The 22,688-nt window shown below is 48.9% G+C and overlaps 1 protein-coding gene across 5 annotated transcripts in view; it reads right to left on the bottom strand.

Annotated features, from left to right (window-relative positions):
- Window positions 1-22,688, bottom strand: part of PHF21A (PHD finger protein 21A) — a 124,509-nt gene that overhangs the window by 83,884 nt on the left and 17,937 nt on the right. For 4 of the 5 annotated variants that reach the window (XM_066583411.1, XM_066583407.1, XM_066583409.1 and 1 more), the window contains exon 2: window positions 1,938-2,069. In XM_066583411.1, coding sequence (XP_066439508.1) covers window positions 1,938-2,069 — 132 coding nt within the window. Of the gene's footprint in view, window positions 1-1,937; window positions 2,070-21,658; window positions 21,985-22,688 lie in introns of those variants that run through there. The other variant, XM_066583410.1, reaches the window with a different exon arrangement.

Below are 22,688 nucleotides of genomic sequence, written 5' to 3'. Positions count from 1 at the left end.
GCAATACTTCTGTACTGCAGTGTATTATCGCTACTATTAGCGATCACAGACCATGGCAGACTTGCCAACTAGAGATGAGCGAGCATACTAGCTAAGGACAATTACTCGATCGAGCATTGTCCTTAGCGAGTCTCTCCCTGCTCGGAAGAAAAGGTTCGGCTGCCGGCACGGGTGAGAGGTGAGTTGCGGCAGTGAGCAGGGGGGGAGAGAGGGAGAGAGAGAGATCTCCCCTCCGTTCCTCCCCGCTCTCCCCCGCCGCCGCCGGCAGCCGAACCTTCTCTGCCGAGCGGGCAGGTACTCGCTAAGGACAATGCTTGATCGAGTAATTGCCCTTAGCGAGTATGCTCGCTCATCTCTATTGGCAACCCATCGGCCTTCTGAAATTGTAATGCTGTGGGCCAATGACATCACAGAAGCAGTACCCTTCCTCTGTGAGCACTTTACACGCTACGATCAACATTGATCGTGGCATGAAAGGGGTTAACAGCGAGGGTCTCTGTTCTCACGGATTCCCCGCTGTTGCAGCTGGAAGCTGTCTGTCAGTCACAGCCAGCATTCACTGTGGATGGCACACATTCAGCTTACAAGCTCGTACCATCCCTAGGGCGTAAGTTTACATCCATTTGCGGGATTACCTTCCCCGCCAGGATGTAAACTTTCGTCCTATGGTGGGAAGGGGTTAAAGAGTAAATGCACTTCTTTTTTTTTTTCCTTTTTCATAAAGGTACAGAATAGGCAACTTTAAACATTTTTGCAATAGGTTTTATGAGCCTATTCTGTATATTGTTCGTTGGGAAGCCCTCTTCAGCTATGCAGATAGGTGAAGGTGGTGCTAAGAAATCCGTCTTCAGCTAGCTACTTTAACTGCATAGCTGAAGATAGCATTCCAGCTGTGCCTGCACTATTCTCCCTAGTGCAGGCACAGCTGTACCATATAAAAGTGTATTAATAAATGTCTGCTGTACATTTTATGTTTTTCAAACCTACTTGGTCCAGCAGTGCCACCAAGATGTGTCCCACAGTGCTGGTGTTATTGCTCTCTGGTCTCACTGGCTGTTCTTCGTCGTTCCCATGCCCCACCGGACCCGGTACACTGAAAGGGTCTCAATGCATCAGGTTGTGGCATACTGTACTGTATACTTGGTACATTGAGACCCTGACAGTGCTTCGGGTCTGGCAGGAAACGGGTGCTGTGAAGGGGAGAAGCCGTTAGCAGCACAGAATGACTTCTCCTTATACAGTGCCCAGGGACAGAGCAGCGGAGGCCAGACACTAACACCAACAGAGCTAGGGGAACACATCTTGAGGACACCGCTGGACCAAGTAGGTGTGAAAATAAATCTAAAGCAATAAAGCAGACAATTATAAACACACTGTTATATGGTACAACTGTGCCTGCACTAAGGAGAACAGTTAGGGAGAACAGCGCCATCTTCAGTATGAAGTTACAGTAGCTAGCTGAAGACTCAGCACTGCCTTCACTTCGCTACATAGCTGAAGAGGGGTGTATGAAAAATGTAACAACTAGGCTGTAAAACCTATTGCAAAAATGCTTATAAATGTCAATTCTGTACATTTAAAAAAAAAAAAGTGCATTAACTCTTTAAGCTCTGTTAACATTGCGGTCATGTCGGCCGTTCCTAACGAAGCCAGGACAGTTTTGACAAATCGTTTTAAAATTGTTCCCATTATCTTATAAAGGATATATTCACACACGGCAGATTTGTTGCAGAACTTTGTTGCAAACTGTCCCACTCACTTCAAAAGGGCTTGTAGAGATCTTTGTGCACGCTGCAGAAAGAACCCGACTCACCTGCGTGGAACGGATTGTCCAGTGGTCGACATTTCTGCAACAAATCTGCTGTGTGTGAACATAGCCTTACGATGCAAGAATAGTGCTGCAGACTATGCTAGGGAGACAAATGGTGACTTCTTACCTGGTGAACTTGAATTTCCACTTTTAGGGCCTCCTGTAGAGTCTGAAGCTCCATTCTCCTTGCTCCAGTTTCCTCACCTGAATTCCCAAATCCCGCAGCTCTTTCACAATTTGTTCTACACAAAGTAAAAACCTGTGGAAACACAAAAAAAGATTATTATTTCAAGACGCAAAGACAACAAGCTGGAGAACGGTTATAAGCACCATTACAGAAGGGGAGAATAGCTTTGTGTACATTAGGGTCACCTGTCCTTAAAGCGACCCTCCGGGGGTCCTGGACAGGTAGAGAAGGTGGGGCGGCTCCTCTGACTACCTGATCAGTCTAAAACTATATACCTGACCAGCACTGCCCATGAAGAGTCTAATGAGCCGGGCGGGTAGGGGTGGAAGTGGTGGCAGCAACCATCTGGACATGGGCATATTTGGGAAGTAGGTCCCTGCTAAGAGCTGCCCAGATAGGGAACATTGAGCGGTGCTGTAATTGGGCCAGCAGGATGCAACCACATCTTGCCTTGCTCAAAACTTTTAATGTGAACAGTCTCTCGCCACTTGTTAGGTCAGAAAATAGTTTGGGGCTCGAAGCGGTAGAGCACCCGGCCAGACAATTAGCGTTCCTACGTGAGCGGGTTCTGAGCCCGCTTAGAGGAGCCCGCCCCCAGCGCCACCACACGCTCCCCTGTTAAATGCACAACGGCCACATCCGAAAAAAAGTTACACTACAACAGCAAAAACAATGAGAGGGGGAAAAAAAGGGATACCCTCCTACACCCCCATGAGCAGCATGGAATAGTTAGATCAAGGCCGGCTTCACACGAGCGCAAGCACAATTGCGCACGCCTTAGTGCAACTTTTTTACGCTACGAACAAGGCTTCTTTGCACGCACTGGCGCATCCCAGCCCACCTTTCCTGCCCGCGGGGCATTTTTTGCACACTAACACACACCGATTGAAATGGCCAATTCCTCTGAGCTCCAGATGTGCTCTTTTTGCAGCGCGATTCCGCATCTCCTTTGGTAAGGCACACGTATTTGCGCACACCCCATATGCAGAAAGAACATGTTGTAGCTTTTTCTGCGCGACCGAAATTTGCGAGCCAAAATACGGAAATGTGAGCGAACCCACTGACATCAATGGGTTCTATTCTCTGTGTATTGTGCGTGCGCAAATTCATCCGTGAAGCCGTCCTAACAAATGCATACTAATGGGCAGTGTGCAGCAGGTAGTCAGAGAAGCGGGTCGTCCATCTTTGTTTGTCCGGGGCTGGAGGGTGGCTTTAGGATGCAAAAAAAATATATATATATATTATTACAATGGCGTTACGTGGCTGGAATAGAAGCCCTCTGAGACGACGGGAGAAGATTCTGCGACTGAAGGCAGCAATTAGAAGACATCAATATCATCCAAAGAGAATTTCCAGTACCTTGTAATTTCGTGAGGCTCAGCCCCCCGTTGTGCCGTTAAGGTGGGTTTACACAGGACAAATTGTTGGAGATCGTCACTATGGCAAGCTGACAGTCACTACGGCGAGCTGATCGTCCCTACGGCGAGCTGATCGTCCCTACGGCGAGCTGATCGTCCCTACGGCGAGCTGACAGTCACTATGGCGAGCTGACAGTCACTACGGCGAGCTGACAGTCACTATGGGAGCTGATCGTCACTGCGGCGAGCTGACAGTCACTATGGTGAGCTGACAGTCACTATGGTGAGCTGATCGTCACTGCGGCGAGCTGACAGTCACTATGGTGAGCTGACAGTCACTATGGTGAGCTGATCGTCACTGCGGCGAGCTGACAGTCACTACGGCGAGCTGACAGTCACTACGGCGAGCTGACAGTCACTGTGGTGAGCTGATCGTCACTGCGGCGAGCTGACAGTCACTACGGCGAGCTGACAGTCACTACGCGAGCTGACAGTCACTATGGTGAGCTGATCGTCACTGCGGCGAGCTGACAGTCACTACGGTGAGCTGACAGTCACTACGGCGAGCTGACAGTCACTATGGCGAGCTGACAGTCACTACGGCGAGCTGACAGTCACTACGGCGAGCTGATCGTCACTACGGCGAGCTGACAGTCACTACGGCGAGCTGACCGTCACTACGGCGAGCTGACAGTCACTATGGCGAGCTGACCGTCACTATGGTGAGCTGACAGTCACTACGGCGAGCTGACAGTCACTACGGCGAGCTGACAGTCACTACGGCAAGCTGACAGTCACTACGCGAGCTGACAGTTACTAAGGCAAGCTGACAGTCACTACGGCGAGCTGACAGTCACTACGGTGAGCTGACAGTCACTACGCGAGCTGACAGTTACTAAGGCAAGCTGACAGTCACTACGGCGAGCTGACAGTCACTACGGCGAGCTGACAGTCACTACGCTGAGCGTCACTACGGCGAGCTGAGCGTCACTACGGCGAGCTGACAGTCACTACGGCGAGCTGACAGTCACTACGGCGAGCTGATCGTCACTACGGCGAGCTGACAGTCACTATGGCGAGCTGATCGTCACTATGGTGAGCTGACAGTCACTACGGCGAGCTGACAGTCACTACGGCGAGCTGACAGTCACTACGGCAAGCTGACAGTCACTACGCGAGCTGACAGTCACTACGGTGAGCTGACAGTCACTACGCGAGCTGACAGTTACTAAGGCGAGCTGACAGTCACTACGCGAGCTGATCGTCCCTACGGCGAGCTGATCGTCCCTACGGCGAGCTGACAGTCACTATGGCGAGCTGACAGTCACTACGGCGAGCTGACAGTCACTATGGGAGCTGATCGTCACTGCGGCGAGCTGACAGTCACTATGGTGAGCTGACAGTCACTATGGTGAGCTGATCGTCACTGCGGCGAGCTGACAGTCACTATGGTGAGCTGACAGTCACTATGGTGAGCTGATCGTCACTGCGGCGAGCTGACAGTCACTACGGCGAGCTGACAGTCACTACGGCGAGCTGACAGTCACTACGCGAGCTGACAGTCACTATGGTGAGCTGATCGTCACTGCGGCGAGCTGACAGTCACTACGGTGAGCTGACAGTCACTACGGCGAGCTGACAGTCACTATGGCGAGCTGATCCTCACTATGGCGAGCTGACAGTCACTACGGCGAGCTGATAGTCACTACGGCGAGCTGACAGTCACTACGGCGAGCTGACAGTCACTATGGTGAGCTGATCGTCACTGCGGCGAGCTGACAGTCACTACGGCGAGCTGATCGTCACTACGGCGAGCTGACAGTCACTACGGCGAGCTGACAGTCACTATGGCGAGCTGACAGTCACTATGGTGAGCTGAGCGTCACTATGGCGAGTTGACAGTCACTACGGCGAGCTGACTGTCACTACGGCGAGCTGAGCATCACTATGGCGAGCGGACAGTCACTACGGCGAGCGGACAGTCACTACGGCGAGCTGATCGTTACTACGGCGAGCTGAGCGTCACTACAGCGAGCTGAGCGTCACTACGGCGAGCTGACAGTCACTACGGTGAGCTGATAGTCACTACGGCGAGCTGACCCGTCACTACGGCGAGCTGACCGTCACTACAGCGAGCTGACCGTCACTACGGCGGGCTGACAGTCACTACGGCGAGCTGATCGTCACTGCGGCAAGCTGACCGTCACTACGGTGAGCTGATCGTCACTACGCCGAGCTGACAGTCACTACGGCGAGCTGATAGTCACTACGGCGAGCTGACCGTCACTACGGCGAGCTGACCGTCACTACGGCGGGCTGACAGTCACTACGGCGAGCTGATCGTCACTGCGGCGAGCTGACCGTCACTACGGCGAGCTGATCGTCACTACGCCGAGCTGACAGTCACTACGGCGAGCTGAGCGTCACTACAGCGAGCTGACAGTCACTACGGCGAGTTGACAGTCACTATGGCGAGCTGACAGTCACTATGGCGAGCTGACAGTCACTACGGCGAGCTGACAGTCACTATGGTGAGCTGATCGTCACTGCGGCGAGCTGACCGTCACTACGGCGAGCTGACAGTCACTACGGCGAGCTGATCGTCACTGCGGCGAGCTGACCGTCACTACGGCGAGCTGAGCGTCACTACGGCGAGCTGACAGTCACTACGGCGAGCTGATAGCACGTGCACGACTGTTATTCAGGTGCTTTTACGTAGAGCGATTGTTGGTGTTGGCGGTCGCTGAAGCGCACTCCTCCCTCCAAAGTTTATTGGCTACTTGTTGAAAGACAAACAATTACCCGTTTATATCAGATGCTAATTAGTCAGCCAGCAACTACTGTGCTTTTAATTGATCTGTAAATAAACGACTAGTGAATTAGTGTAATTATCGCTCCTCGCCCGGCTGGTGGCTGCGTTTACATGGAACAACTATCGCTTACATTCGCTCGATTGAGCGATCATTCATTCAGACAACAGTTGTTCTGTGTAAAGCCACCCATGACCTGATTTATAGCTCTAGCAGAAGGATGTATACCGCTTTACAGACATAAAGGAGCATATATTGTCAATAGGTTACCAATTAAAAATAATTTATAAATCATACTGCCGGGGCCTCCTCTGGTCTGCTGTTTGTTGGGCTGGTACAAGTGTGCACTGATTTTTGCAGGAAGCAGACAGCTCCGTTCCCACTGTGATGGCCAGAATTGGTATTACAGGTAGAGTTCCCATTCACTTCAATGGTAATCATGCCTGTAATACCAGGCCTGGCCATTACAGTGGGAACAGAGTTGTCTGCTTCCTGCAGAAATCAGCACACCAAACAACTGATCCGATAGGGATCCTGGATGGTGAGCTACTGCTCGGCAGGGGTCCCAAGCGACAGACTCCCTCCCGTCTACTATTGAGGGATATTCCTAAGGATAGACATCAACAGTTTACAACTGGACGAGCCTTTAAAGAGTAACTGCATTTTTCAAAAACTTTTGACATGCCCACATTAAAGGTTTTGGTCAGGGGGGGTCCAGGTGCCGTGACCCCCAATGATTGCTAAATGAAGGGGTTGCAGCGCTCACTTGCGCACCTTGCCCCTTCAGCTGGCTTAAAAGCCTGCTGATCAACCAGTTTGGATTCCGCATGCGGTTTTCCACAAAGGAAGACCTGCGATCATTTGCGGAACGTAATTGAGAATGGTAACGGAAGCTTGCGGATGCGAACGCTCTTCTGTGCGGATGCGGGTGTATGCACAGCGTATTGCCCATGTGGAAGAAAGAGCTCTATCTCCTCTCCAGCCGGCATTCTGGCTTTTCTATCTGATTTTCTATGGAGTGGTGAGACTTTCATACGCAATGCCAATTGTGCGTGGACTGCGGGTCGCTCGCATCCATTGACTTCTATTTAAGCAGTCTGCGTAGAATCCATGTTAAAATACAGCACGCTGCGATTTTTCTTCCGTATGTGGAATACGCCATTCATACCCGCGAATGCATGCCTTTCAATGACTGCGTCTTATTGCGGATGGCGATCACCGATTCCGCACTTGAAATCCATTCGTGCGCGACCACTAAAACATTTTTATTCTTAAGAAAAAGCCCACCTTGTTGCGAGCAATCCTGAGTCGTTCCGAGTATTTATTATGTGTGCGCGCCATTTAATGTATGAGTCAATATAGCATCAAGTTACAGTAATTGGTGCGCTCACCGGTCGCACCAAAGTAGCAGATTGGAAAACTTCAACATTCAATTACCACCTCGCTTTTATAAACATTGGAAAGGCCAGAAGCAACAGCGGAGCGCTATATTTTACTTTTAGTAGAACTCGACACAAGATCGCTAGAACTCCGGCCGCAGTCTCTCAAAAAAAAGGCATCCTGCACGTACGCGACGCCGCGGAGAGCCGACATGAGGGCGTGTAAGGGAAAGAATCACTACAAAAAACTGCAAAAAACCCCACTTTAAAACAGTTTGCGCAAATGAACAACGGCTGACAAGGACGCCCCGGCTCTCCAAAGTTTGTTATGTGAGTCATCAAGTACATGAGGAAAAAGAAGAAGCGGCATGAAAGTGCAGGCAAATATGGCATAAGAGTATCAGCAAAAAAAAAAAGGGTTCAGTGGGAAAGATCATGCATAATATTAATTAGCAAAAATAAACAATGTGATGTATGGTAAGACATTGAGTCGCTGAGGGCGGCAAAAAGGGTCAAGAATAACAAGGTTGTGGAGACAAAGAAGGATTTAGATGCGGTTAATAGAAACGGGTAAAAATGAATCAGATAAAAACCAGATGCAAGAGGAAATACAACACAGGGTTTAGTTTCTCTTCTCCTGAATGTTCTTACTGACTGATTTAAAGGGGTTGTCCCGCGCCGAAACGGGTTTTTTTTTTTTTCAATAGCCCCCCCGTTCGGCGCGAGACAAACCCGATGCAGGGGTTTAAAAAAAAAAAACTGATAGTACTTACCCGAATCCCCGCGCTCCGGTGACTTCTTACTTACCTTGCGAAGATGGCCGCCGGGATCTTCACCCTCGGTGGACCGCAGGTCTTCTGTGCGGTCCATTGCCGATTCCAGCCTCCTGATTGGCTGGAATCGGCACACGTGATGGGGCGGAGCTACGAGGAGCAGCTCTCTGCCACGAGCGGCCCCATTCAGAAGGGAGAAGACCGGACTGCGCAAGCGCGTCTAATCGGGCGATTAGACGCTGAAATTAGACGGCACCATGGAGACGAGGACGCCAGCAACGGAACAGGTAAGTAAATAACTTCTGTATGGCTCATAATTAATGCACAATGTACATTACAAAGTGCATTAATATGGCCATACAGAAGTGTATAACCCCACTTTGTTTCGCGGGACAACCCCTTTAAGACCACAACAAAGTATATCTTTCAAAGGCTAAATTCTAAAGCGATGCCGTGACTGGTTCAGCAAGTGTCGGCTCTGATTGGTTCTCGAGCGCCACGGCTCAGCCAATCAGAGCAATCGCTTTTTGGAGGCGGTGTTTTCAAACCCCGTTACCAGCAAGTGATGCTTTGTCAGTGCTGAGGACTATACGGAAGCCTGCCGAAGCGTCAGAGACCAGAAGGAGGGACCCAGTCCCTGTTAGGTTAACATTGCTGCTTTTTGGGGTAGCTAGGGCTTATTTTCAGGGTAGGGCTAATATTTCAAGACCCCTAATAATCACAGCAGGGCTTATTATCAGAGCAGGTCTTATTTTCGAGGAAACTGGTATTAGCGGGACACAGGCACTCCTTTCACAGTTACACAGATATATTAGAGGAGATCACAGCTCATCTTCCTAACTGTATACCTATGAATATAGACGGTAATGGTAACTAAACTGTCCTCCCAGCAGGCGAAAATAGTATGGCCTCTAGCTAATGTTGTGCTGATGCATCATGGGATAGATGTGAAACTGGAAGTAAAAAAATCTCAGCCTCAAGATGGTGCCTGATAAGCATCAGACAGGGGGCTGCACTTCATAGAATACACAGAGGAGACCTCCAGAGCGTGATAGGCTATCAGGTGAGGAGAGCAGGCATGGTCAAAAGTGTTTTCACCGGAGTGGCCCTTTAATTAAGCCCTACTGAAACAAATATTTTCAGCCCAAAATGTATGCATATAAGTTAAAAAAGCGTCCCCACAGTCTTCAGTCATTGACTCCCTTGTGATTCGTAATACTTTCTACGTTTTTGCTTTGCTTATTCCAAGTACAGATACAATTCTAATAAATATTCAATACATCTTAAATAGGAGACTAATTTACTTTCTCCGAAAATAGTTTATTCTCCGCGGGTGACTCCCGTGACACGGCGCCGCAGCCGCATCACATCATATACTTCAATTCTCCTTACTTCCTTGACTCCTAGCTGAGATTGCTTTCTCTCCAGACACATCACAGTAATTTGAATCACTTCAAATAGCAAAACTCCGTCCTCCAATCGCATCTCGCCGTTCGCCGTCCGTAATAAAAACACAAATAAAAGAAACAAAAGAGGCTCCTCTATCATCACGGGCGCCGAGGATTATAACAGAGCTGGAGCTATCTAGCCTGAGGCCGGGCTCGCACCAACGTATGTGAATTGCGCATTACGCGCACCTAATATGCGGTGAATGGCGTCCATGAAAGCACATTGATTTTCTTTATTCCATTCACACTTGCATATATTAACTGCTCATTTTACGCATGCAAGAAAGAACGCGGCGTGTTCTATTTTAACCGTGTATTGTGCGGGTACGGCCCTATAGTTTTCTATAGGTGTATGCGGAATGCAGCAGACACACAATTATATTGCGTATCTATGGCATTGGAATTCGGGAAGCCGGTGCAGGGTAGTGTGCGTAAAATACGCTGTTCATGCGTACAGGCATACGCGTGCAAAAACCTCACAATACACAGGGATACACGGCTCCCTACGCCCATTGTCCACGGGCAGAAGTGAATTGCGGGATTCACGCGGACGAGCCACAGTTCAAGCTGCCCATAGGGATACATGGGCGTCCGCACTAGAATTAAGGCATGCAGATTCGATTTGCAGACCGGAAAACAAATCGCAGCATGCACCATTTCAGTGCGGTTCCCACTGGAACTGGAAGTCAATGGAAGCCATCTGATCGCGGCCCGTCTGCAATTGAATTGTAGATGGGCTGTGGATTCCGCAGGAAAGCAGTAGTTGGAAGAAAAAAAATTGTACTGCGCATGCGTGCTGGCCAGAATGCCCGCATGCATCCGCACACCAAAAAAGAAAAGACTCAGACAGGACACGGAAGACCCGGACAGGTAACGCTGGGTCCTCCCTGAGGCGCCGTTTCTGCGTGAAGAGCAGATATATCAATCCTGAACTGAGAAATACAGATTGGCGCGGTACAGACTGCGGCACAGGTTTGAGTCTAAATACTCCCTGTTATCCCTCTGTATCAACAAGGCCTTAACCCCTTTGTGACCACCAATACACCTTTTTACGGCAGTCACTAAAAGACTTTAAACCTTCACATAGGCCTTTTCAATGGCGCTGCAGGCCGATCCCGGCCATTTAATCCCTTACATGCTGGGGTCAATAGTGATCGCGGCATGTGAGTGGTTGACAGGCAGGGGGAGCTCCACCTGTCCCCCATTCGTGCCTCTGATGGGTTCCCATGACAGTCGGAGGCCTGAGTATTATAGTACACTGCAGTACATAATGCAGCGTACTATGCCAGTGATCAAACGATCGCATCTTCAAGTCCAGTTGAGGGAAATTATATTTACCAAATCCGCGCATGAAACCCGCATACCATAGGAAAGCAGTGACCATCCGCTGTTATTTAAATAGCTGCGGATGGTATTTTAAGGGATTTTCGAATTTCATGCGCGGGAAAAAAAAACGCTCCATTTTAACGCGGATCTCAATGGATCTCCCGCATGCAAAAAAAAGACAATTCGAAGTGCGTCCGCTGCGGAAATCTGCAGCAGAAATCGGCGCGGGACATATTTTTCCCGTTGACATGAGGTCTTACAAGTCTGATACTGTTTTTTTTTGGCTCCCATGGGAATTGATGGGCGATTCTTGCAGCAGAACAGCCCAAAAATAGTGAAAGATTAAAAACAAAAAAAAAAAATATCAGTGTGATATCAGAGTGGAGAAAAAAAAAATCGTTCATGCAGAATTAATTGAATACAATGGGTTCTATAAACGTGCGAAGTCCGTCCCGCAATGCACAGGACCGGCGTGTGTAACGCCCCCGCGTACATCCGGCCTTACGAAGGAGTTTCCCGCTGCCCTTATTTATTCGGGAGACCTATATACTATTCCTAGACACTCGTCCTATATATATATAAGACTCGCTCCGGTGGCAGAGGATGCAGAACGCACCGACGGAGAGAATGTCACTCACTATATAGGATTTCCTCTAAACAAAATGGCATGGAATGTACAACGTCTCCATGGAAACAAGTCGTAGGAAAGCCCTCCGACATGAGAAGGACACGAGGGGAAGGGGCTAATCCGCCCCCCACCTCTACGCACCGCAGACCTTCTCTGCAAGCACCTTGGAGTCCTACAAACTGCTAGTAAGTAAGAAGTAGCGGTTGCTACAAAGTAACAGATTATGACCGGATCTGCGGACCATAAGAGGCGCCGGGTTTTAGGCAACTGGAAAAAGTATTTAAAAAGTCTCTGGGGGTCTAACAAAGTGGGGGGCTACCGGCAGTAACTGCAGTGTTCTAGTATAGCGAACTGTCGGCTCCTATTAAACCTAGTGTGTCCGTTCAAACAATGGCGCCAGGACATACGTTATACACAGACGGCCCTGCACACTGTACGTGCGCACAGCACACACAGCTCTGCTGCACGCATGCTAAACAATACGTTTATTAACGCTAAGGCCGCTCACATGTGCGCTCAGAAAACGCCGCTCGAAATTGCTGAATTTTTAACGTGATTTCAAATGGCGTTTTTGAACACGTCGCAGCGTTTGGCGGCGCTTCTTAACCCACCCCGCCATTGTGACGGGGGAGGAGGTGCGTTAAAAAAACAATAAAACGTGCAAAAATAGTATCGACAGCACTCGGAAATCGGGGCGTTAGAAATACCACAATCGAGCGCAGGTCTGCGAGGTCCCATTGAAATTAATGTGAGCGTTGTACCCCGATTAGCGGACGCTGTGAGAGAGCGGCCTGAGCTGTTAACCCCTTACATGCTGCAATCAATATTGGCGCTCTGCGACGTCACCAGCACGCCGAAATGTCATCACGGAGGACTGATGGTTTGCCATGGCAATTGGAGGCCATGGCCTGGCAGCCGTGACGCGGGATGACAAGCAATAACAATTGTACAATGCCTTACAGATGTACTACAAGGTTATCAGAGCAATCATGCAATCGTGGGTTCAAGTCCCCTATAGAGACAGAAAATGTGTAAAATGAAAAAATTGCAAAAAAGTGTAAAAAGAAAAAAAAACATTTTGGCCTATTACAAAAAAAAAAGCGCACATTTGGCATCGCTGCGTCTGTAACGACGGCTACAATAAATGAAACACACTATTTATTTGTTTTAACAAAATCCATTAAAGAAAAAAGCCAAAATGCTTATTTTGCCTCTTAAAAAAACTCAATAAAACTAATTAAGAAAGCCGTCTGTACCCCAGAACAGTACCGATAAAACGACAGCTCGTCCCGCAAAAAAAAAAACAGGCCCTCGCAGCGCTCAGTCGGTGGAAAATTTTAAAAAGTGATGGGATTTGAAGCGCAGCAATGCTAAAAAAATATATATATTCTTTTACGTCACACGGGCGCGATAAATTTCACAGGGTGGGGAGCGCAATATGGAGGGACGGAATTCACACTCGCCCGTGGGAAGTTAACCCGATGCAAAATACATCGCAGCTCTGCGCAAAATCCTATCTTTATGAGTTTGGGCTGATACGGCGCTGGACCGTGTAAGGGCTCCTTCACACGAGCGTACGCGTTTTTGCACATGCCTCAGCGCTCCGTATGGGCGGTATGAATGAGACTTTTTTGCACACGTATCGGCAGTTTTACTGTATTCTGTGCGCACGCTGGGCATATTGTTTTAGGCGCAGAAGACGAACACCCCCCGCAATGAACGGTACCGCGCAGCACACTTTGCATCTGTGTACGCATAGACTTCTGCGTAACTATTGCCTCACTCCTAAATTGACCTGCGGCTCTCCCAGTGTTCTGGAACTCCCAAGTCTACCGGTGTCAGGGCATGCTGGGAGTTGTAGTACAAGTGGAGAAGGGCAGGTAGGAGATCAGCGGCAGCGATGACACGAGTTGGAACTTCGCTTTCCTTCATCCGTTTATCCGAGGAGGCGAGACGAGGGCATCACACAAACCCAACAAGATAATCGTAGAAAAACACACAAGACGCGAACGTGAAGCGCCGCCGCTATTAGAAGTATCATTTTAATGTATAATTACAGTTTGCCGAGCAAAAGCAATAATTATCGTACCGTCACTGCCCGAATACAAGGGAAAAAATGAAAAAAAACACAAACAATTTCTGCGTTTGCCTAGAGGAGTTACTTCTAACGCCGCACGGAGCGCCGCTTCTATGAAGAGTCTTCGCACGGCCCCCCGTGGACGGAGTGCTTAATAGCGAAAGATGACACGTGCCGCCGCTGTAATGGAAGCGGGAAGAGTTATTATAGATTCAGGGAAAAACTGAGAACGGCTCGAACCGGCGGCCTGAACTGAAGCTCCGGGGCTTATTCACTAACACAGTGCGGACTGAAATGCGTTAGTTTATCACTGAAATCATAAATCTATCACATTTTGAGTCTGTCTAGTCTAAGTTTGGACCACTTGTTAGTTGGCTTAGTTTATGCCAAAAATTGCGCCCAAAAATTGTGGTGCGATTTAGGCCACACCTCTTTTTTTTGGACAAACCTGTTTGAAAGAGTTTAAAAAACACATGATAATTGTGGTGCAAGCGAGCAAGACAACTCTTCTGGCGTATGTGGAATAGTAAATAAGCCCCGCTGGGTTTGAGGACGGGTTCAGGAACGACATCCATTCGTGATTCCCCGGGTCACACAGAGAATATCCAACAGAAGTCGTCAGTGTGAGAGTGATTAATATTCTGAAGCTTCCAGGAGGCAGTCAGTAATAAAATACTTAAATCTGGACTAGATACTTTAAAGCTGCCCCTGGGGAAAGTTATTTTCACTCCAATGTATGTCTTGTGGGCTGACAATCATTTATGCAATTGGGTTTGATTAAAAATTGTGTAGCGTTGGTCTTCTGCAGCTTCTACATATCACTGTATATAGAGACTGCAGAATGAGTCTCAGCAGGAGAGCTGATAGTGAAGCTGGACTGAAGAGTATTAGCCCTCTGCTTTCTCCTCTGCTGCACCTTCTTATCAGATAATTTATGACAAAAACAAAATGTTTTCCCCCAAAATGGTATGCATAGCCTTTAAAGCGTACCTAACTTTTCAAGTGCCTTTTCAGCTGCCATGTTTACATATGAGGTATAACACTATATAGCATTTGCATCTTGTATTTATGATCAATTTTCCCCTCTGGCTGTAATTCTAATTTTCGGTTCTTTCTGAGCTGGTGGCTCCATATATTACACACAGAGAAAACTATGTATTCTGCTCACCGTAACGTACACACATAAGTAACAGCATCATGGAGAACATTATACAGCGGTAATGAGCAGTGTAGAGGTGACTGCAGTAACTGTGGGTAAAACACTCACTATTAGCAGCAACAGCCTCTCTCTAAGTCTCCACTTCTCTCTCCCTCCTGCGCTCTCCTTGGATGTCTATGGGCAGCATAATACATCACCCATCTTCCACTTCCTGTAACCGACTTGTTAATCCTTTTACTAGAGATGGATTTCACTTGACGACAGGTAGTTAGGAGGGGTGACGCCCGGGTGGCCAGTACTTTGGAGAGATTTTTTTTCAGCACAAAAAAGTCATTTTAGGTAAAGAAAGTGATTTGCACTTTTGCTGGTTATCACGTTGGCTATCACATAAGCACAAGTTGTTTGAGAATGAATGACCATTCGATTGCTGAATAGGAGGGACTCTAATTTACCGGTCAGACGGAATGATGATCGCTCAGTTTAAAGACGGGTAAACGACGGAATCATGAGGTTTGGGTGCGATCGTTTACATAGGATTGAACGATTAGTGAACGAGGACTGCGCCATTCTCAGCGAATCTAGCTGGGCTGCCTGATTGCGAATGAGTTGGTGATGATGTCATCAGCTCGTTCCGTCAGGCAAGTGAGAATGGTGGAATTCTCGCCATTGTGTAAAAGGGCCAGAACTAGAGATGAGCGAGTATACTCACTAAGGCACATTACTCGAGCGAGTAGTGCCTTAGCCGAGTATCTCCCCGCTCGTCTCTAAAGATTCGGAGGCCGGCGGGGGCCGGGGAGCGGCGGGGAGGAACGGAGGGGAAATCTCTCTCTCCCTCTCTCCCCCCCGCAACTCACCTGTCACCCGCGCCGGCCCCCGAATCTTTAGAGACGAACGGGCAGATACTCGGCTAAGGCACTACTCGCTCCAGTAATGTGCCTTAGCGAGTATACTCGCTCATCTCTAGCCAGAACTTATATAAACATGAAGGCACTACATTAAGATTTTCATTCCCACGGATCTCAGAATAGGAAATCACTGGGGATTGTTACATGAGGAGGAGCCTCTGTGCCTAAAAGACATGGCTGGTGCTCACAATGGAGGCCGGACTGCGATGCTGGATCGGCTTCTGTTGTGGTTTCCATTGCTTTGATGGCAAGAATACAGCTGTACACGTATTGGTGTTCTTGCCATCCAATCTGGCAGATGAAGCCTACAAAGCACTTGTGCACAAAAGCCTAAAAGACACTGATGTCCGATATCAAAAAAACACAAAAAAGCAAGCTACAATATCAAAGAGTGTAATAAATTACAGGAAGTCCCTCATGTACTTGTTGGGCTACCGGCAGAATATACGATGTGCGGAATGTATTGTCACCTTTACTTTGTTTCAGTGCGTCTCCGGTCTCCAGATATCGCTGGTTAAGCATGTTGTGCGCTATATGCAAATTAGCGGTGGATAGTCCGATGGGCGGTCCACCTCCGTCTGTGGTCCGGCCCCCTCCCTGCCCGTTAAAAAAAAAAAACACGACCGATCCATGCCTAGTGACGTCTCCAGCTCTGCCCACTGGTGTCCAGCGCTCCACCATCACCGCGCTTGCGCCGCATTGAGCGAAGAGGTGCATGCGCTGCGACTCTTTCCCAGCTGGACTGCTGTCCCACGCATGTGCCTTATGTCATCAACAACATATTACAAGACTAAGGCCGCCAGGCACGTGAGCGAAATTCAACCTCCCATTGGGACAGTCGGCCATCACACAGCAGATACGAAATGCTGCTGCATGCTCTATCTTGGCGTGTATGCGCATGTAATTCGCGCCCAAGAAAGAACATGCTCCAATCTATATTCTGTGCGCCTTTCGTGCAATACGTGTGGTCGGCAGCGTGGGAGCCTATGGCAGATTGGTACACGCGCAAGACTCACTTGTGTAATTTGCCGTCACCACACGCCTGTGTGAAGGAGGCCTGAAGTGTGCTGTGCGATCTATGCAAATTAGCGTCGGGTAGTCCGATGGGCGGTCCACCTCTCTGCCCACTATTGAAAAAAAACACGCCCATTCCGTGCTCTGCCCGCTAGAGTTGTCATGTGTTCCACCGGCACCGCACTAAACAAGGAGGCTGTGGCGCTCTCCCAGCCGGGCTGACGTCACGCGCCGTTGTCAAGATTAAGGGTGGTTTCACGGGAATCTCGGTGGCCAAATGGCTCTGTCTCAGGATGGACTCACCGAACGACCCCACTGACTATAATGGGGTCCATTCGGTTTCCACTCAGCTGCCCGGCCTGCATGCACCGCTGTTTCTTCCAGTATTTTGAGCCGGGTCGGAGGTTCCAAGGCCTAATGTAGACAAGTGATGGGGGATCTGCCCCATCCGCCCCCCATGTATTCCTAGGAGGCACTGTAAGATTCCCATAGGTTCCTATTAGCGGCGGCGCACATTGTTGAGGCTACAACTAAATATGCAAAATGCAAATCCGGATATAAAACCCTAAAATAAAGTACATTCCAATTCAAGCTGAGCAAAAATGAACAGCCCAAAAAAAACCTGTCTGCTCCGAGCAGGTGTCATAAAATGAGCAAATCGGAGACGCTATCATTTTTGGTTCTGCACATCAAATTAGTGTGACATCTGTTCCGAGTCGTCGCGACGTTCACAACATGATACTTTTATTTCTATGTTTTTTAGCTTCACAAATTCTCTCAATCCCATTTATAAAAATCGGCGCGGCGCCTCGCAGGTCTCAGGTTATCAGATGGCCATGAACTCCCCATAGACATACCGGCGCGACACGGAGGGGCGAATTCATAAAACGGTTCTCGCCAGAGATCTCGTACCGAGAATTAGCACAAATCTGCTCAAGTCCCACTTCTACAAAAACTTTTCTGCATTTTCAGCTGTTCCCGCAACTTTTACAAGTGGGAGTGGCTTAGCGGGAGGGGCGGGGCCTAGCAAGTTAACCATAATTAAGACCGGAAACTGGTGTAAATTATGGCAGAAATCTCCATCAGGTTTTACCTGATTTTCAGCCGTTGGCGCACGGCTGGCGCGAGGTGCGACAAATGTAACGGGAGGCTTGCATCTCTTACGACATTTGGCGCTTCTTGCTCGCAACAACATTTATCTAAGACTGGCAAGTTTAGGCCTCATTCACACGGGCGATGCGCTCGTACGATGGGCGCATCGCGGGCGAAAATTGCATCCGTGAAAAACAGCCGCAATCGAGTCCAGGGATCAATTAGGGTTTTCTCCGTCCAAATGCGAAAAATTCGCTACAGCGCAGAATTCCGTTGGTCGGCAGAAATCCTCGGAATGACTTCTAATGCTTACATAGCGGCAGCCGTCTTCTATTCCAAGCGCCGGACGCAGGTGAGCTCCCTCCCCCTCCCTCCCCCTCCCTTTTTTCAGCTCCCATAGAAGCCTATGGGAGCTGTCGACGTTTTCCGTCAAAAGACAGGGCAAGACGCCGTCACACGAACGTATGGTCGCAGTGTATTACGCTTGCAGGTTTTGCGTGCTTAATAGGGTGTACCATGCTCCCATGTTGCTGCATATTGCAGAAAATACCCACACAAAAAGGTTTGCAGCATTTGGCGCATACTACGCACACAGACAAGATAGTGCATGGCGATTGGTGGCGTGCAGCAACTACGCAATGCCATTGCGCAGTTACGCTCATGTGAAGCCATTAGGCCTCCTCACTTTATAATGCATGTAATACATTTGTCGCACTTTTTCGGTGCCTTTACGTACAGTGGATTGCGTTCGCCATTCCTTCGTTTCGCCGATTCCCGCTGCTGTTTGTGGGCAGCCTAAACTGGCAGCTGACTTTTTGAATTACGCTTTGTGATTGGCCGTGGCTGATCATGTGATCGGCGCTGCCCAATCACAGAGCAGGTATGGCGCATTGATAGTCTTAACACTACCAAGGCAACATAGACCATTAGGCAGTCAATAGATGGAGGCCATCTTGACTGCTGGAAAACGGCATCGGGAAGCGGTTGAACGGACGGACGGACAACGCAATTAATTGCAGGTGATGAACTCCCTCCGTCCTCCGATTCCAGAACATAATTTGTCGCAAAGCTTAACGTAATATCTGGCCTTTTTTCCGGTGGTGCGGGGTAGTAGTCTGCAAAAATGCATGTAAGCGCCGTGGAAAAATGGCTATGGCGGCGGCAATCACACGGGCGGTTCTTCCACACGAGTTCTGCCTGATTCGGAGATGGACGGAACTCAGACGGGAAAAGAATCCATTTGTTTGAACGGGATAATTCACGCAAGCGATTTTTCTCTCGGCCCGATAGTCTGACTTAGGACGCTTTCACACGGCCCAGAAACCGGCGGGAGGTTTCTGCATTGGGAGATGCGCAAATGTGAATCCCATTATTTTCAATGGCGTCGTATACATGTTGTAACTTTTCGCGTTCTTCGGAAAGCATTGCCCGTTGATTTAGATGGGAGCTTTAACGCATCGCAAGGCGTTCAGATCCTCTATCGCTCGGTATCACGCTTGCCTGTGTGTAGGTAGCCCCCGGCCGCGTCCACACACGAAATACGCTGTACCGATCTCCCATATTGCTGTTCACACGAGCTGCGCAAAATAAGCGCGCAAGAAAAATCAGCAGCATGTTCAATCTTGGCGCGTATTACACGGGCATATACGCCAAGATAGTGCGCGGCGATTGGTGGCATGCAGCAAATACACAATGGCGTTGCACGCGGCACGCAGCGAATTATGGCCAACTAAGTCCGGCATAAAACGACAGGACAGTCCGGATTGTCGGTGTAAAAATCGTAAAGATGGAGGACAAGCGCCTGACCAGGAGATGGAAGAGTCGTTCTGCTTCAACCTGCTGGGAACAAAAATACCGTAAACACTGCGGATTCTTCTACAGCGGAAAATCTGCAGCAAAACTGCGGCAAAAGGGTTTCAAAATCCACATCGCTGGTATGGATTTTGACGCAGATTTGACGCAGGTCCGCAAATTTCTCGCCTTCGGGCTTATTCACATGGACGAATTAGAAGTGCAACATTTGCGCCTGCAATACGCCGTGAATAGAACCCACTGATTTCACATTTGTACTTTTTGGCTTATCAGCTACAAAAAAAACCCCAAATTCGCAGTATTCCCTATTTTCATGCATCTTGCGCACAAAAATACCACATAATAAACTTAATTGCCCGTTGAAATCAATGGAAGCATGCTGCCTGTGCGAGCAAAAAATACAGTAAAATACGCACACACAGACGCAAAAACGCTCATGTGCTCGTAAACACGCTTACGCCGTGTGAAGCCGGCCTCGGGGTGAATTCTGCTGTGGATCTGCATCAAAATCCGATTTTCGTATCGATTTTTCGGAAAATCCACACCATTTCCTGCTACGTGTGAGGAGTTAGGGCGGCTTGTGTAATTCACGGCCGGTTGCCCGCATGTGACACAATATACAATGACATTGCGCACTTGCTGCGGGCTTCCAATCGCATCTTAGCGTTTATATGCGCCAAAAATCAAGCATGCTGCTAATTTTGGTGGATGTGTATTTTTGCGCTATTGGTCTGAGCGGCAACATGGCAGCCTATGGCAGTGGTCGAGCGTATTATGCAAGCTGTAACTATACATTCGTGTGAAGGAGCCCTTAAAGGGTTAAACTAAGTTACGGTGCTGGTCCGGCAGGTTCCCTGGAGTCCGGTGAGATATGTCCGATATTTACCCGGCTCCCTGATCCAGCGCTATCACTCATGAAAGTCAGCATAGACCGTGTAGCCGGACCGCTCGGCCGCGCACTCCTGCTGGTTGCTGTGGAAGTGCAGATAGCGGTCTGGCCCGTGGTGACTTTCGGGAGTGACAGCGCTGGATCGGGGAGTTGGGTAAGTATAAAGGTGCCTTCACACTTGCGATCGTGATATCGTTCCGTTTTCTTAATGTCAGTAGGACTTTCTAAGGTTAAAAACGCATCGCAAAAAAACAAAACAAAAAAAAAACAATTTTTGTGTGATGTGTTTTTAATACAAAAAAGTCTTATTGACATTCGCGCTAAAACAACGCAGCGATATCGCCATCACAAGCGTGAAGGCCCCTCTTAGCCATACCTCCCCGGACTCCACAGAACTGCCGTAGGAGCACCAGAACTAACTGAAATAATAGTGGAAGGCAAGGGTTAACGGGTCTGTATTTTGGGACTTTTTGGATTATTTCTACAGATGACCTGTCCTCCAGAGCCGCACCTGCATTACCCTCACCGGGCCGCGGCACTACGATCACTGCCATCCGCACCGTCAGCGGCATTAGGAATCAAGAACGGTGGACCCTCCGGTCAACAAGAGCAAAAAATACAAAAATTAAAAAAAAAAAAAATTTTAAACTTCCCATAAAACCTAAAAACAATAGCAGACCAACTTTAAAAAAAAAAAAAAAAACACCTTCCATGAGCCAAACTATTGCACAGTCCCAAGGTAGTTAGAAGGAGCGGAACTACTAATCCCCGTGACCCAAGCAGCCATCTGTTGCCAAATACTAAAAAGTAATTCAGCACCCCCCACCCTCCATATTCGGAACCCCCCCCCAAAAAAGACAACATGAAAAAAACAAAAAGCACGCTTTCCCTGCCAGGCCTCGAATGTAAAAAGTAGATTTCTGTTAGTTTAGCAAGAAATGAAAGCGGCGGCGCTATTGTTGGCCTGGCAGAGAACAAACTAGCGACAGACCTTTGTTCCTGAGAGTAGCAGTACGAAGACTCCGATCCATTAGAGGCGCAGCACCTCCAGCATTATCTGTGGGTCTGGGTGATGTTCCTGCAGGCCACAGCCTGAGTCCCAAGAAGAGATTGGAGAGCAGCACATGATATCAGGCCCATCTTTTCTCTCATTTCCCTTCCAAGTCGGTGCTGATCTATTAGGCTGTCGGCGTCATCCTACAAGAGCCGGCAAGCACAATGTGAGCCCTGCCGAGGCAGAAGCTCCATCAGAAGCCCCTCGCTTCCATCAGTAAACCCTGGGAGAAGAGAATGTTTACACAGGCAGAAAACTCCTGACGTTTCACTCCACACTTAGAGCACAGCCATCAAGTTTGTCTGTGCACAGAAATGCTGGCGAAAGGTTGGTGGAGAGGCAACCTATCCGCTCCAGACAAGCCATCGACACCCTTTCAACTCTCGCAAGCAAATGGTTTATTCACAGGGCTTCAGCTGCGGCTCCGCTCATCCGGATTCTGCGCTGCCATTTCCGAACTCAAAACTTCTGGCCGGAAGAACGGCGATTTTTTTTTAAGCCGAGAAGGTTTATTATAAGACGGGGTTAAAAAAAAAACCAATGACGGCAGGTGGCACTTGTCACACGGAGAGCCCCAAGACAATGCCTCCCATGTCACCGAACAGCTGTGACCCCCATTCAACAGGTTTGGGTTTCCTGCAGCTTCCCGGGTACGTCCTTGACGGCGCAGGGTTGCGGGACGCCGGCGTCACGAGCTGCTGGGGGGTTGTTACTCCCGGGACCACGAGTTAAAAATCATTCGCATAGAGTGACGTGCGCTGTGATCGGATCCGTGCGGCGTAGGATTAGGGCTTAGTTGCACGAATGAGAAAAACGAACGAGTTCTGCGCAATTGCGCGACGCACACACTGCGTTTTATAAGGGGTTAATTTACACAGGCGGTTTTGCTTTCGCACGGATAGAACGAGACGGAAAAACTGAAGAAGGTCCTAACTTTATGTAAGAACGGGATCTGTAATGTCCGGAG

Source organism: Eleutherodactylus coqui, chromosome 11, assembly GCF_035609145.1.
Source record: "Eleutherodactylus coqui strain aEleCoq1 chromosome 11, aEleCoq1.hap1, whole genome shotgun sequence".
Taxonomy (NCBI): Eukaryota; Metazoa; Chordata; class Amphibia; order Anura; family Eleutherodactylidae; genus Eleutherodactylus; species Eleutherodactylus coqui.
The sequence above is the reverse complement of the archived record's forward strand: the minus strand, read 5'-3'. Positions and strand labels throughout refer to the sequence as shown.